The sequence below is a fragment of the Pteropus alecto genome, unplaced genomic scaffold, assembly GCF_000325575.1.
Source record: "Pteropus alecto unplaced genomic scaffold, ASM32557v1 scaffold155, whole genome shotgun sequence".
NCBI classification, from domain to species: domain Eukaryota; kingdom Metazoa; phylum Chordata; class Mammalia; order Chiroptera; family Pteropodidae; genus Pteropus; species Pteropus alecto.
In genome coordinates, this window is record NW_006438113.1 from 850,439 (window position 1) to 862,636 (window position 12,198).

Consider the following 12,198-nt stretch of genomic DNA (forward strand, 5'->3'; position numbering starts at 1 on the left):
TCTAAGAGTTTTATGGTTTTAGCTCTTACGTTAAGGTCCATCTTCCATTTGAATTATTTTTTGTTAATTTCTGTGGATACCCATTTTCCTGGCACCATTTATCAACGTTTAACAGTTTTGTAGAAAAGATAACTAAGGAAGGAATGGAGCAATTAGGGGGGATCGTTTTATGAACTACATAGATGTCTAATCAATGCACTGTATACTTGAAACTCATTTAAATAAATAAATTTTAAAAAATAACTAAGTTGTTAGTTTCTTGGGTTTTTATTTTTTAATGTACTGTTAACAGTTTTTTGTTTAAATATTCTTAGCCCTTCAGCATGCTGGCAAACACATGGAGGATTGCATTGTGGCTTCATACACAGCGCTGCTTCTCGGGTGTCTCTGCCAGGAGAGTCCAGTAAGTAATAGTTCGGTGTTTTATGTGTTTTAAAAAGATTCTGTTACGACAGCATCATATCCTTATCTAACTAATTTATTACTTTTTTCCTCCCTTATGTTAAAAACTTGATTATTTGGTGAACTTCTAAAGGTACATTCCAAAGTAAGAGCATATTAGTTTAATGATAAAAGTTCTTGACTAATGAGTGATGAATCAACTCACATGCCTTTGGTTGAAGAAAAAGAGAGCATATATAAAACCTGTGCTCAGCTGACTTAAGATGGGGAAGTCTAGCCTCAGTGATATCAAGGACTCAGATAATTTCTGTCTTTAAACTCAGCCATCCTCTGCATGTTGTCTTGTTCTTTGCTAGCTCACCCTATGGCCCCATTCTGGCTCTAGCTACTTGTCTCATCTAGTTAAATAATGTCCAGAAGAAGAAGGTGGACTCTTCCTGTAAATTTCTTTTTAAGAGCAATGTTTTTTTCCCCCCTCGGATCCCTCCACACCCACTACTCATCTTGGCCAACACTGGCTCACATGCTTCTGTTTGAAGTATTCACTGGCCAGGAAAACAGGGTTGGTATGTGAGATTTAGATCATCATGATTTAACTAAAAGAAGAATGAGCATCTAGATAATTGGGCCGAGTTAGCACAGACGTGGATGGTTTGGGCCTTTGGGACAGTCTGGTATAATTTGGGGGTCAAGGGGATTTTTTTTTTTTTTTTTAAGGAAAAAGTCCATTAAAAGAGTCAAGTTTTAAAATTAAAGGGAGGTTTTCTTCCTTAGAAGCAAGGGCATTCAGGAAGCAAGAAAGAGTGGAGGTCTACTGTAGAGTGGGAAAGTTAGCTTTTCTGAAGCTGAAGAATTGGAAGAAAAGAACACAATTATGTGAAAGGCTTTATTAGGAAAGGCACTCATGCTGTGGGTCTATCCACCCACCTACATGTCTTCATGTTTGCTGTTGAGTTTCTGTATTGCCTTTTTTTTTTTTTTAATGTATTCAATTGTACTGTGTATTTTTCTGAATCTTTCTTGTCTGTCTCTTTCATGTTTATATTGTAGTCAGGCTCTTATCTGATACTAGCCTGCTTCACTGTGATCCTTGCTGGCACTACTGCTTTCAAGATCAAGAGCAAAGTTCTCATCATGGCTCTGAAGGCCCTTTTGGGGAATTTTTATTCCCTTTCTGGGAATCTCTTCAGCTCAGCCCTTTTCCTCATTTCCTTAAAATCCAGAGATTAAGGGTAAATGAGAAACAAATCTAGCAAAGGGAAGGAGGAAGAGGCAAGTCTCAAAAACAACCAAAAACAATGGGCATACAATTTAAATTTAAAGATTTTCGGGTATTCTATTTTGTGCACCCTAGTTTCAGTCATGTTCTTTCTTAAATAAGGTTCTTGGAATTAACTTGTTTTATTACCTCGTGTGGTTATCTTGGGGCATCTTTCCTATGTTAATAAATTTCTATTCATTTATATCTTTCATCTTTAAAGAGATGATAAGGTCTCTATGTTGTGGGGAATGTTGTGAATTCATTGAGCCCAGATGTCTTTGTTGCTTTGGGATCATTATGATTAACCTAAAACACAAGGTGATACTGCAAAATGTGAAGGAAATTGGTTTGCTCTATGTCTGTGTGGAAAAGACCAGGAAGCAGGTGGTTGTATATAGTAAATGCTGCTTTATGGTGACAGGCGTCATGCTTAGGAATCCCAGGAGACTTGGTGTCATTTTTCATTGCCCACCAAGCATGTGGTGCATGAAGTAGTCAGTCTCCTCGCTGGCCTTCCTGCTTTCTTGACTCTCCATTTCTGAAATCTTGCACACTTGTATGATAGCTATCTTCTTTAAGAGCACATCTGATCGCATAACTCCTCTCTTAACAATTTTTTGTGGCCTACCATCATTTAGGAAATGATTTTGTTCACTGCCGCAAGATTCCAAATTTAAAACTGTTACTCCAGTTTCTAAATCAGTCATATCCCTTGAGTACTTTCTAAATTTCCCAAATAGGCCATACAGTTTCACACCTTTTCTTTTTATACCTACTGCACTATTCCCACTAATGGACTATCATGCCTCTTCCCTAGAAATTGGTTAAAGACATTCTTAAATCCAGCTTTCCTTTAACTGTAGTTACCCGTATATTTTCCACTTAAGTAGATTTTTTAAACATTTTGTAAAATCTCAAGTGTTTTTAGCTACAAGAATTTTTTACTCAGTAGGAGTAAATTTGTATTCCAGCTCACAGCTGGGGACCTATGGTGGCTTTTGGTGGGGAGGTTCACTTGGAATATGGGTGATTGATACTACATACTTTTTAGCACATGGTTGTTTTAGCAACGTTTTTATGAGATCTTTTCTGAAATTGTATTTGTACCATTATTTTGCTGCTTTATAATTTCAAAGGTACCTGATAGAAGAATATAAAAAAAGGGAGAGTGGACTGGTAGCAAATTTGTCCCCCAACGTATTTTCATATTCTTATAGGTGACCCTTTTTAGAAGAGCTTTTCCTTTCATTCTTTATGAACCTTACAAGCATTTTTAAAACACAAATGAAATAGAACAGTTTTTAAAGCAGGTCATGTATTTTCCTTATAACAGATTGGTTTATATATAGTTAGGCTGCTTCTTGCTAACAATGAAGGCAAACACCTTAACCTCTCCTGGCTTGCCGACATTGTCCTTTTCATTGATGATCTAGAACACGGGTCCCCAACCCTTGGGCCGTGGACTGGTATCAATCCTTGGCCTGTTAAGAACCGGGCCACACCAGCAGGAAGTGAGCAGCAGTCTAGCAAGCGAAATTTCTTCTGTATTTGCAGCCACTACCCAATGCTAGTATCCACTGCCTCAGCTCCATCTCAGATTATCAGGCATTAGATTCTCATAGGTGCACTGGTCCCTGGTGCTAAAAAGGTTGGGGACCACTGCTAGATTACCTTTGGAAAGATCTAGTTAATTCTTAGTCTGCACAGTTAGTTGAATTCAGCTCTGGAACATGAGGAATTTTCTTTAATCTTTTTCTTTTTATATAATTAAGCATTCTGAAGTATAACATTTTAAGTCTACACTCCTTTTCCTCACTCTCCTAACACACACACACCACCCCCACCCCCATCACCACCCCCTCCCAATCCATCCATATCCATACCACGACAACCACTACCCTCCTCCTCCAGCACGTTTTGTTTTTTTCAGGCATTTTTCTGGGCTTTTACAAAAGTAAATCTGTACACATGTTTCTTTGTAGCCTTTTACCAGCTTTACCTTTTTTCTTTCTGTGGATAGGATGGGGTAGGGAATAGGAACACACATGTGCAAGCAGAGTTGAGGAGCGTGGAAAAGGAAATTGTGTATTAACCAAAGGAGTTCGAGGACTGTATAGATGTTTGGAACAGGATGTGTGTCAAAACCAGCAATACAGTGCAAGGTGCCCGTTCATGTTTCCTGCCCCCTAACCAGTATTTCTTTGTTAACTCAGATCAATGTCACCACTGTACGGGAATATCTCCCAGAAGGAGACTTTTCAATAATGACAGAGATGCTCAAAAAATTCCTGAGCTTTATGAATCTTACTGTAAGTAGTTGCAGCTTCTATGGTTTTAAATATACATATGATACATTAATGACAGTATAAATAAAAATAATGTGGCAATAGTGAGCGGAAGCAAAAAGGGATTCTCTTTTAATAATTGTACTCTATTTCTTTTAAGATATATTGACAACTACATTATCAAAACCATAATTTAATCTCAGTGTGTTTTGAGTCAGTGTTCAGTTTAGGAAAGCTAAAAATATTTAAGCTTTGATATAATACTTTTTAAAATTTGTAAAATATTGTTACTTCTTTTCTTCCTGCCCCACCCTCCCCTTTTCAGTGTGCTGTTGGAACCACAGGCCAGAAATCTATCTCTAGAGTGATTGAATACTTGGAACATTGCTAGCTGCTTTACCTTTGCTTCAGGTGCTCGGTAATGCTGGAGCTATTCTTAGACAAAGAAAAGTCATGAAAGAAGTCCTTGAAGATACACCAAGAACATTCATCAGTATCATTCACGTTTGGATTTTTAAGGCCTCCTGATTTCTTCGTCATGCATTCTGCATTTGCTAAATGACAGTTACTACATCAATCTGCAACTATCAAAAATAAGAGAAAAGGTTCAGGCTGTTAATTCCATGCAGTATTTAAATACACTTATTTTGGCAGAGTTTATACTCTCCCCTTGTTCTCTTGCTTTATTCTGGGCAAGTTTTAAGGGGAAATTTTGTGCTGCTGTTAGTGCAACTGCTGTGTATGTTGAGCCACTGTTGTCATGCCAGCCAGGTGCAAAGGCAGCTTAGCTACTGAGGTATCGAATGTTCTGAGGACATTCTAGACAACAGCTTAGTTCCTTTTTCAGGCTCATTTGCTTTTGCTTTTTTGTTGAATGATTCCAATCGTAAATAAAGCTTTTAATAATTTTGTGAAATTTTTTGTTGTTGTTCCCTGAACTACTGTCTATATTTAAAATTAGATGGAATCCAAAGACACAAGGGATTAATAGCATATTTTTTTATTCTTGATTTGATTTGGGTTGTCGAACTATTTTTCACTTTTCAGACCATGACCATGTTCATTATGATACCATCATGAGTCATAGCTATAGACTTAAGAAAACAAATGACAGTTTGAGGGACTATTATATAAGATGATGTGCCCTGTTAAAGGATGAAGCAAAATAGACAAACCCAGGGTAGTTTATGTTTAATGCTAGGGGAGGCTCTTGAAACATTAAGTTTTAAGGGAGAACTCTCTAGATATATTTTCTAATAATGCTCAGTACAATAAATATAAGGAAGCTAAAACACCAATGTGGAATTCATGTTTCCAGATAACGTGTATATTCTCCTATAGAGTGACAGGATCAAATGCATAAACGCAAAGCCTTAAATTGCTGGTGTAGAAAAAGGTCTTTTTTTTCATTCAGATCCTTAGTTCATAGAGCAGTGTGTTGTTTGGAAAAACAGTCATGGAACACATAAAACATTTTATATATTTAATTTCACAACATTGCAAAATTTTTCTTGTGTTATTGTTCAGACCACTCGTTATACATTTTTTTTCTTTTAATTGATTGGGTCTGAATACAGGCTTTCCAGAGATCTATTTCATTAATACTTTTAAATACCTTTCAGGTAGTTATATCATGTTTCTTCATTGGATTTGTAAAACTTGAAGCCATAAAAATATTAGTTTGGTGTGTACTGGGGAAAATAGCTAAAAGTCTAATTTTTACTCATTTAGACTTTGTTATTTCCTTGTATAAAGTGACAAATCGGGGCTCTTGTATCAGTGCCAGCTGTAATGTTTTTTAATGCAGTGGCTGCCTTCTAATGTCTTCCTATTTTTGATAATGCAGATTGTTGGTAAATCTATAAGGAAGTAACTGGTTCCAGGCAAACTGTTTTCTTCTTCCTCTTACCCACCCTGACCCTACCCATCACCTTTTGAGAGCATAGTATGCCAGTGTAATTTGGGAAAGACTTAGGTTGTATTTGCCCTGAGCTTAGTGAACTCTTTTAAAACCATATTGATAAATGAAATCCGTAAAATTGAATTAGATATATTTTGCTTAATTATTTTAAAATACATTGATATTTATTAATAATTGGATTTAGGAAAAGGAACAGAGTTTTGGTAAAACTTGTGGCAGGTGGTAAGAAATATAAAACATTTGAATGAGAACAATCAGGGCGAACTACATTTTTCTGTTACACTGGTAATCATTTGAGAATTGATTTACCTCAGTGTTTAACAGTTTTTGTTTTGTTATTTAAATATAATACTAATTGTCAAGCACTGATAGAGATGCAGATTTTGGGGGTGGTTGTGGGGGAGAAAACACCTCACCAACTGCAGTGCATTTGTGTGTTTTTAACCCTCAGAGAACTCTGCATTATAGGGTACTTGAGGCTGACTTACAAATTAAAGTTTTAAAGTAACCTTTTTTTCCATTGTAAATATTTCTGTAAATACTACCAGTTGGAAATTAGAACAGTAGAGTACTTTTCTGAATCCAATCTTATTTTTATTTTATACAGTATTTCTCAGCTGTGATCTTTGGAGCAAAAGCCAACGGCAGGAAAAAAATAGTTTGTACCAGTTTCATGAAGTATGTCTTTGGGTTTTGTAAATAATTTTAACTCAAATAAAATTGCTACTTTCAATACACATGTTGTCTTTAACATAAGTCTATTTGAACTGTTGTGGAGGAAGAAGTCTCATGATACAGCTGACTACTGGGAAACACGAAGTGTCAAGTGATTTTCACATTTTCAGCATACACATAAAAATTTAACCAATTTTTGTTAAACGCGTGCAATTTTCCTTGTTTTTAATTATACTGAAGAATGTCAGCTCTCAGTAACTCAGGTTCATTAGAGATAGTGGTTTTCTGGTTATGTAGTTAGGCCCTCAGTGTGTTTGCTAAGTTGCTTTAGTCTTGCGTCTCTGAATATGACCCCAAACTGCTTTGCTTTTGAGTTTTTACAGCTGCTTCCTAGATTTTTCAGTTTCTTCTTACCTGTGAACCTTTAAGTTTCCTGCATTTACTACAAGTGGATTCCTCAACCTTCTTTTCCCCTCTCCTGGGAGTTCCATCTACTCTCCCCTTTTACATAAACACAGTATAAACATTTAAAAGTGAAGGCTATGGATATAGAAAGATTTAAATCACACACATGAATTTTGAATATTAGTGCTGATGTTTATTTTATTGACTGAGCAAATTTCTGAATTTATACCCTGTTTACTCAAATGTCTTTACCTCAAGAGTTGTGAAAATTAAGACAATGCAATGTGAAGCATAGTGTTCCAAACTTAGGTCTTGCTAAATGGTAGCTTTTATCAACCAATTCTGTTTTTACTCTGTTGGGAAATATAAATGTTCTAAACTTTACACAGAATACTGTGACTATTTCAGACACTTGGAATAATTAATGCCTTTCATATCGCTGAGGTCATTGAATTTGATTTACTTTAACAGTAAATCTCTAAAAGTGTTTCCAAAATTGGTATTTGTTAATATCTTGGTAGTGACTAATAAAGCAGTGGGGAGATGGAACAAACTTCATGATCATTTAAACACAGCCCTTAGATTTTTTTCTTACATTAGAAGGAAGGACCAGAAAAGGATTCACTGTCAATTAATGGTCTTCTGACAGTGGATGTATAGATTAGTAACTTTATGTAGAAAGTCTTTAAACCGAACAAAGAATTTGAAAAAAATACCATCGAATGTTTTGGTCAAACCTCTATTTCCTTAGCTTTTATGTTTGCAGTTTGACTTTGTTTTATTTTTTCCTTTGCCTTTAGTATTGGAGAGATGGATAAGCCTCATAGAAAATTATTTGAGCAGTATTTCCTTTTCTGCCTTATCAATAAGTTTAAGATTGATATTGAGTATATTCGAGTGGTAGAGTATTATTCCCATTTAGATAAAAGGCAGATCATCAAACTAAAAAACCAAGAAACACTAAATACAAATAGGCAAACAGTTTGAAAGAAAGGGATGGTCAAAGATATACCGTGCAAACTAAAGTTGGAGTGACTATATATCAGTAAGAAAACAATCATGTCTATGCACCTGGTAGGACTTTTAAGATTAATAAGAAAAACAAAGGGAGAGACAAATCAAAATCATAATATGATATTTTAATGCCCCTCAGGAATTGACAGGATGTATTTTTAAAAATAAGATCTGAATGACATCAACTACCTTGACAGTTTTTCAAATGCACATGAAAGTTTCACCAAGATAAACCACATAATGGAGCATCAAACAAGTCTCAGTAAATTTAAGATGACTTAAGCCTTGGCCACAGGAATTATGAGTCAATACAGTATATTATATAGAAAATCATTTGAAAATTAAAAACATTTCTATATAATCTATGAATCAAAAAATCAAGGGAAATTAGTACTTAAGCTAAATGACAAAATTTGTGAGATGCAGCTGAAGCAGTGCTTAGAGGAAAATTAGCTTTAAATGCTTTGGAAGAAAGCTTAAAATCAACTATCTGAATTTCTACTTGAAGAAGCTAGAAAAATAAAGTTAGACGACAAAAATACTTTACCAAGCCAAATTTGGTTCTTTGAAAAGTTAATAAAATTGATAAACACTTAACAAGAACAAACAAGAGAAATTAGAAATTAATGACGTCAGAAATGAGATGAAAGATCTATAGATTCTGTAGACCTTTAAAAAAATAATGTGAACAACTTAAGCCAGCAAGTTTTACAACTTGGGTGAAATGAATAAATTCCTTGAAAAAGAAAACTTAGAAAACTAACAAGAAATAGGAAACATAATTTGCCCTATGTCTATAAAAAACAATTTATAATTTAAAACCTCCCTACAAATAAAAGTCCTGTCCTAGAAAATCACTGGTGTATTATAAAACATTTAAGAGAATATCAAATGCCAATCTTAAATCGACTTACTAAGCAAGCAGAAAAGGGACTGCTCAAATAATTCTCTGTGAGGCTTACCCAAACATTCCCAAAACTAAAGGCAGACAAACGAAAACATAACTATAGACCAACATTTCATCAATATAGACGCAATATCTAACAATATTAAAATTCATTATATATAAAAAGGATAGTAAATGGGGCTTATCAAAGTACAAGTTTGGTTTAACATTCAAAAATCAAGATAATAAACTATAAACAACATAAAGGACAAATTAGGATCATCTCTTTACAGAAAATGTATTTGACAAAATGCAAAACCCATTCATGCTTTAAAAAATGCAAAACTGTCAGCAGACTAGAAATTAGAACTACCTTAATCAGATAAAGAGCATATATGAAAAGTGCAATTATCAATGTATAATATTTCTAAGCAAGAAAAGGCAGATGTCCAATATCAACACTTTAAAGCAGAATTGACAGGCTGACCTAAAATTCACATGGAAATCCAAAGGACGTTAAAGTAGTCAAAATAATCCTGAAGAATAACAAAGCTGGAGAATAGACACTATTGAACTTCAAGTTTCACTATAAAGCTACAGTAGTTAAGACATGTTAGCATAAAAACAAAATAGATGTGCACAAAAAAGAGCCTAGTAGAACTACACATACATGGTCAATTGACTTGGCAGAAGCACCAAAGCAATTTAATGTAAAAAGGATTGTATTTTTAACGAATGGTTCTGAAACAACTGGATATCTATTAAAAACAAAAAATTTGACCTCTACTTCATGCCAACACAAAATTTAGTTCCAGATAGATCATAGATTGAAATGTGAAAGCTAAAACTATAAAGCTTTTAGAAGAAAGCATGAAAGAACATCTTCATGAATTGGAGATTGGCAAGTTTTTAGGTAAGATACAGAAATCAATAACCATTAAAGTAAAAACTGATTAGACAATCAAAGTCAACAACTTCTGTTCATCAAAAGACACCATTAAGAAAATGAAAGGGAAAGCGTCAGACTGGGAGAAAATATTCACAAATTGTATGCTTGACAAAGGACTTCTATCCAGATTACATAAGGAAATGCAACTCAATAATAAAAAGCAAACCAATTTTAAAATGGGCAAAAATCTTGAATAAGTACTAAAAGGATAATATATGAATAACTAGTGAACACATGAAAAATGTTCAACATCATTAGTCATTATGGAAATACAGATCTATAGTCAATAGAACAGCTAGAATTCAAAAGAGGATAATACTAAATATCGGCACAAATGAACAACTGGAACTTTGGCAAGGTTGTTGGGAATGTAAAATCATAACACCACTTTGGAAAAGTTTTAGTAATTCCTTGTAAAATTGAAGATACACCTGTCCTTCAACTCAGCATTTCTATTTTATTTAGGAGAAATGAAAACATTCAACAGAAGAACTTGTGAAAAAATGTTCCTGGCCATTGTATTAACAGCCAAATACTGGAAACAACCCAAATGTCCATCAACAGGCAATGGATAAACAAATTGTGATATATTTATGCAATAGCATACTACTTAGCAGTAAATAGGAATGAACTCTTTCAATCAACAATGTAGATAAATCTCATATAATGCTGAGTGGAAGAAGCCAAATAAAACGCATACATATAACGTGAATCAATTGATACAAAAATGTAGAACAGGCAAAACTAGTCAAAGGTGGAAAACATTCACAGCAGTTCATTTAAAAGACTAACAAAAAGATGAAAAATTCTATATGTTTAGAAATTTTAAAATATACCTCTCGATAACTCACAGGTTAAAGAAATTATAATGGAAACTTTTTAAGAATTAGAATAACAAAACTAAAATGTATCAAAAGTCATGGGATGCAACATAACAGTACCTAAGGAGAAACGTTTAACCTTAAATATTTATAAACAGAATGGCTGAAAATTCTATAATACAAACTCTCCATTTTAAAGATAGAACAAAAGCTATAGAATAAACCTTGGTAAGTTGAAGGAAGGTAACAAAAATTTTAAAATAATTTGGCCCAAAATTGATTCTTTGAAAAGGGTAACCTAGCTTTAGGGACACTGACCAAGAAGGAAGACATAAAGTACAAATTTTAAAATTAAATATAAAAATACATAAGTACAGAGACAGATTAAAAAGATATTAACTGAATATTCTGAATAAATGTATGCTAATGATTTGATAACCTAAATGAAGTACATTACTGGAAAAATAAAGTGAACAAAAACTCACACAAAAAGAAATGGAAAGCCAAAGTGTTTTATAACTTCTAAAGAAACTGAATCAGCACTGAAAAATATTTCATGTATGCTAATGAATTTGATAACCTAAATGAAGTACATTACTGGAAAAATAAAGTGAACAAAAACTCACACAAAAAGAAATGGAAAGCCAAAGTGTTTTATAACTTCTAAAGAAACTGAATCAGCACTGAAAAATATTTCATACCAAAGTTTATGGTTTAGAAAGTTATTTCCACTATTTCAAGAAATAAACAATTCCAATCTTATACAAATTCTTATGGAGCTTTGAAAAAGAGGGAATTCCTCCTAAATACTCAATGAAGTCTACATAACATGGACAGGGACAATAAGGAAAGAAAATTACAGGGTTATCTCACTCGTAAACAGAGTCACTAAATCCCTTTAAAATATGTTAGCAAATTGAGTTTAACAATTTATAGAAAGATAATATAACATGTCCAAGTTGCATTTATCTCAGGAATGCAATGGTAAATTAACATTAGAAAAGTCAGTAACTAACTCACTACCCATTAACACACAACAAAGGAAGAAAATCATGGGATATTCTCAGTGGGTGCATGAAAAGCATTTAATTCAAATAATATTGAAAGATAAATATTCAAAATAAATCAAAATACTAGCTGAAGTAAAAATTTATTTGAAGATTTGATATTAACAAATTCAAAGATATTCAAAATTAAAATCTTTTAGCAAAGTAGAAAAGGAAGGAAACTTCCTTGAAACAATTGAAGGAATCCAATAAAAACCTACAGAAATGTATCTTAATAGTATAATCCTAGATGTATTTGTTTCGAAGTTAGGAACAAAACAAGGATTTCCAATGTTTGTACTTCTACTTAGCATTATATCAGGGGTCCTAGCTAGTGTGATAAGACAAATAATTACAGATATAAAAGTTTGAAAGGATTAAGTAAAGCCTGAACCTATTTGCGGATGCTATTATTGTCTACATAGAAAATCCAAATAAATCAATAGAGAATTTGTTAGAAGTAAAAAGATAGGTTACCAATATGGTAGATACAAATTCAAAAGACAGATAGCAACAAAAGAGTTCAGATCAAT

At 33.5% G+C, this 12,198-nt stretch overlaps 1 protein-coding gene across 2 annotated transcripts in view; it reads left to right on the plus strand.

The window, feature by feature from the left end:
- Window positions 1-6,606, plus strand: part of WAPL (WAPL cohesin release factor) — a 67,453-nt gene extending 60,847 nt beyond the window's left edge. For both annotated transcript variants that reach the window (XM_006915452.2, XM_006915453.2), the window contains exons 17-19: window positions 315-403; window positions 3,877-3,972; window positions 4,274-6,606. In XM_006915452.2, coding sequence (XP_006915514.1) covers window positions 315-403; window positions 3,877-3,972; window positions 4,274-4,339 — 251 coding nt within the window. In that variant the 3' untranslated portion in view covers window positions 4,340-6,606. The remainder of the gene's footprint in view (window positions 1-314; window positions 404-3,876; window positions 3,973-4,273) is intronic.
- The last annotated feature ends 5,592 nt before the right edge of the window (window positions 6,607-12,198 follow it).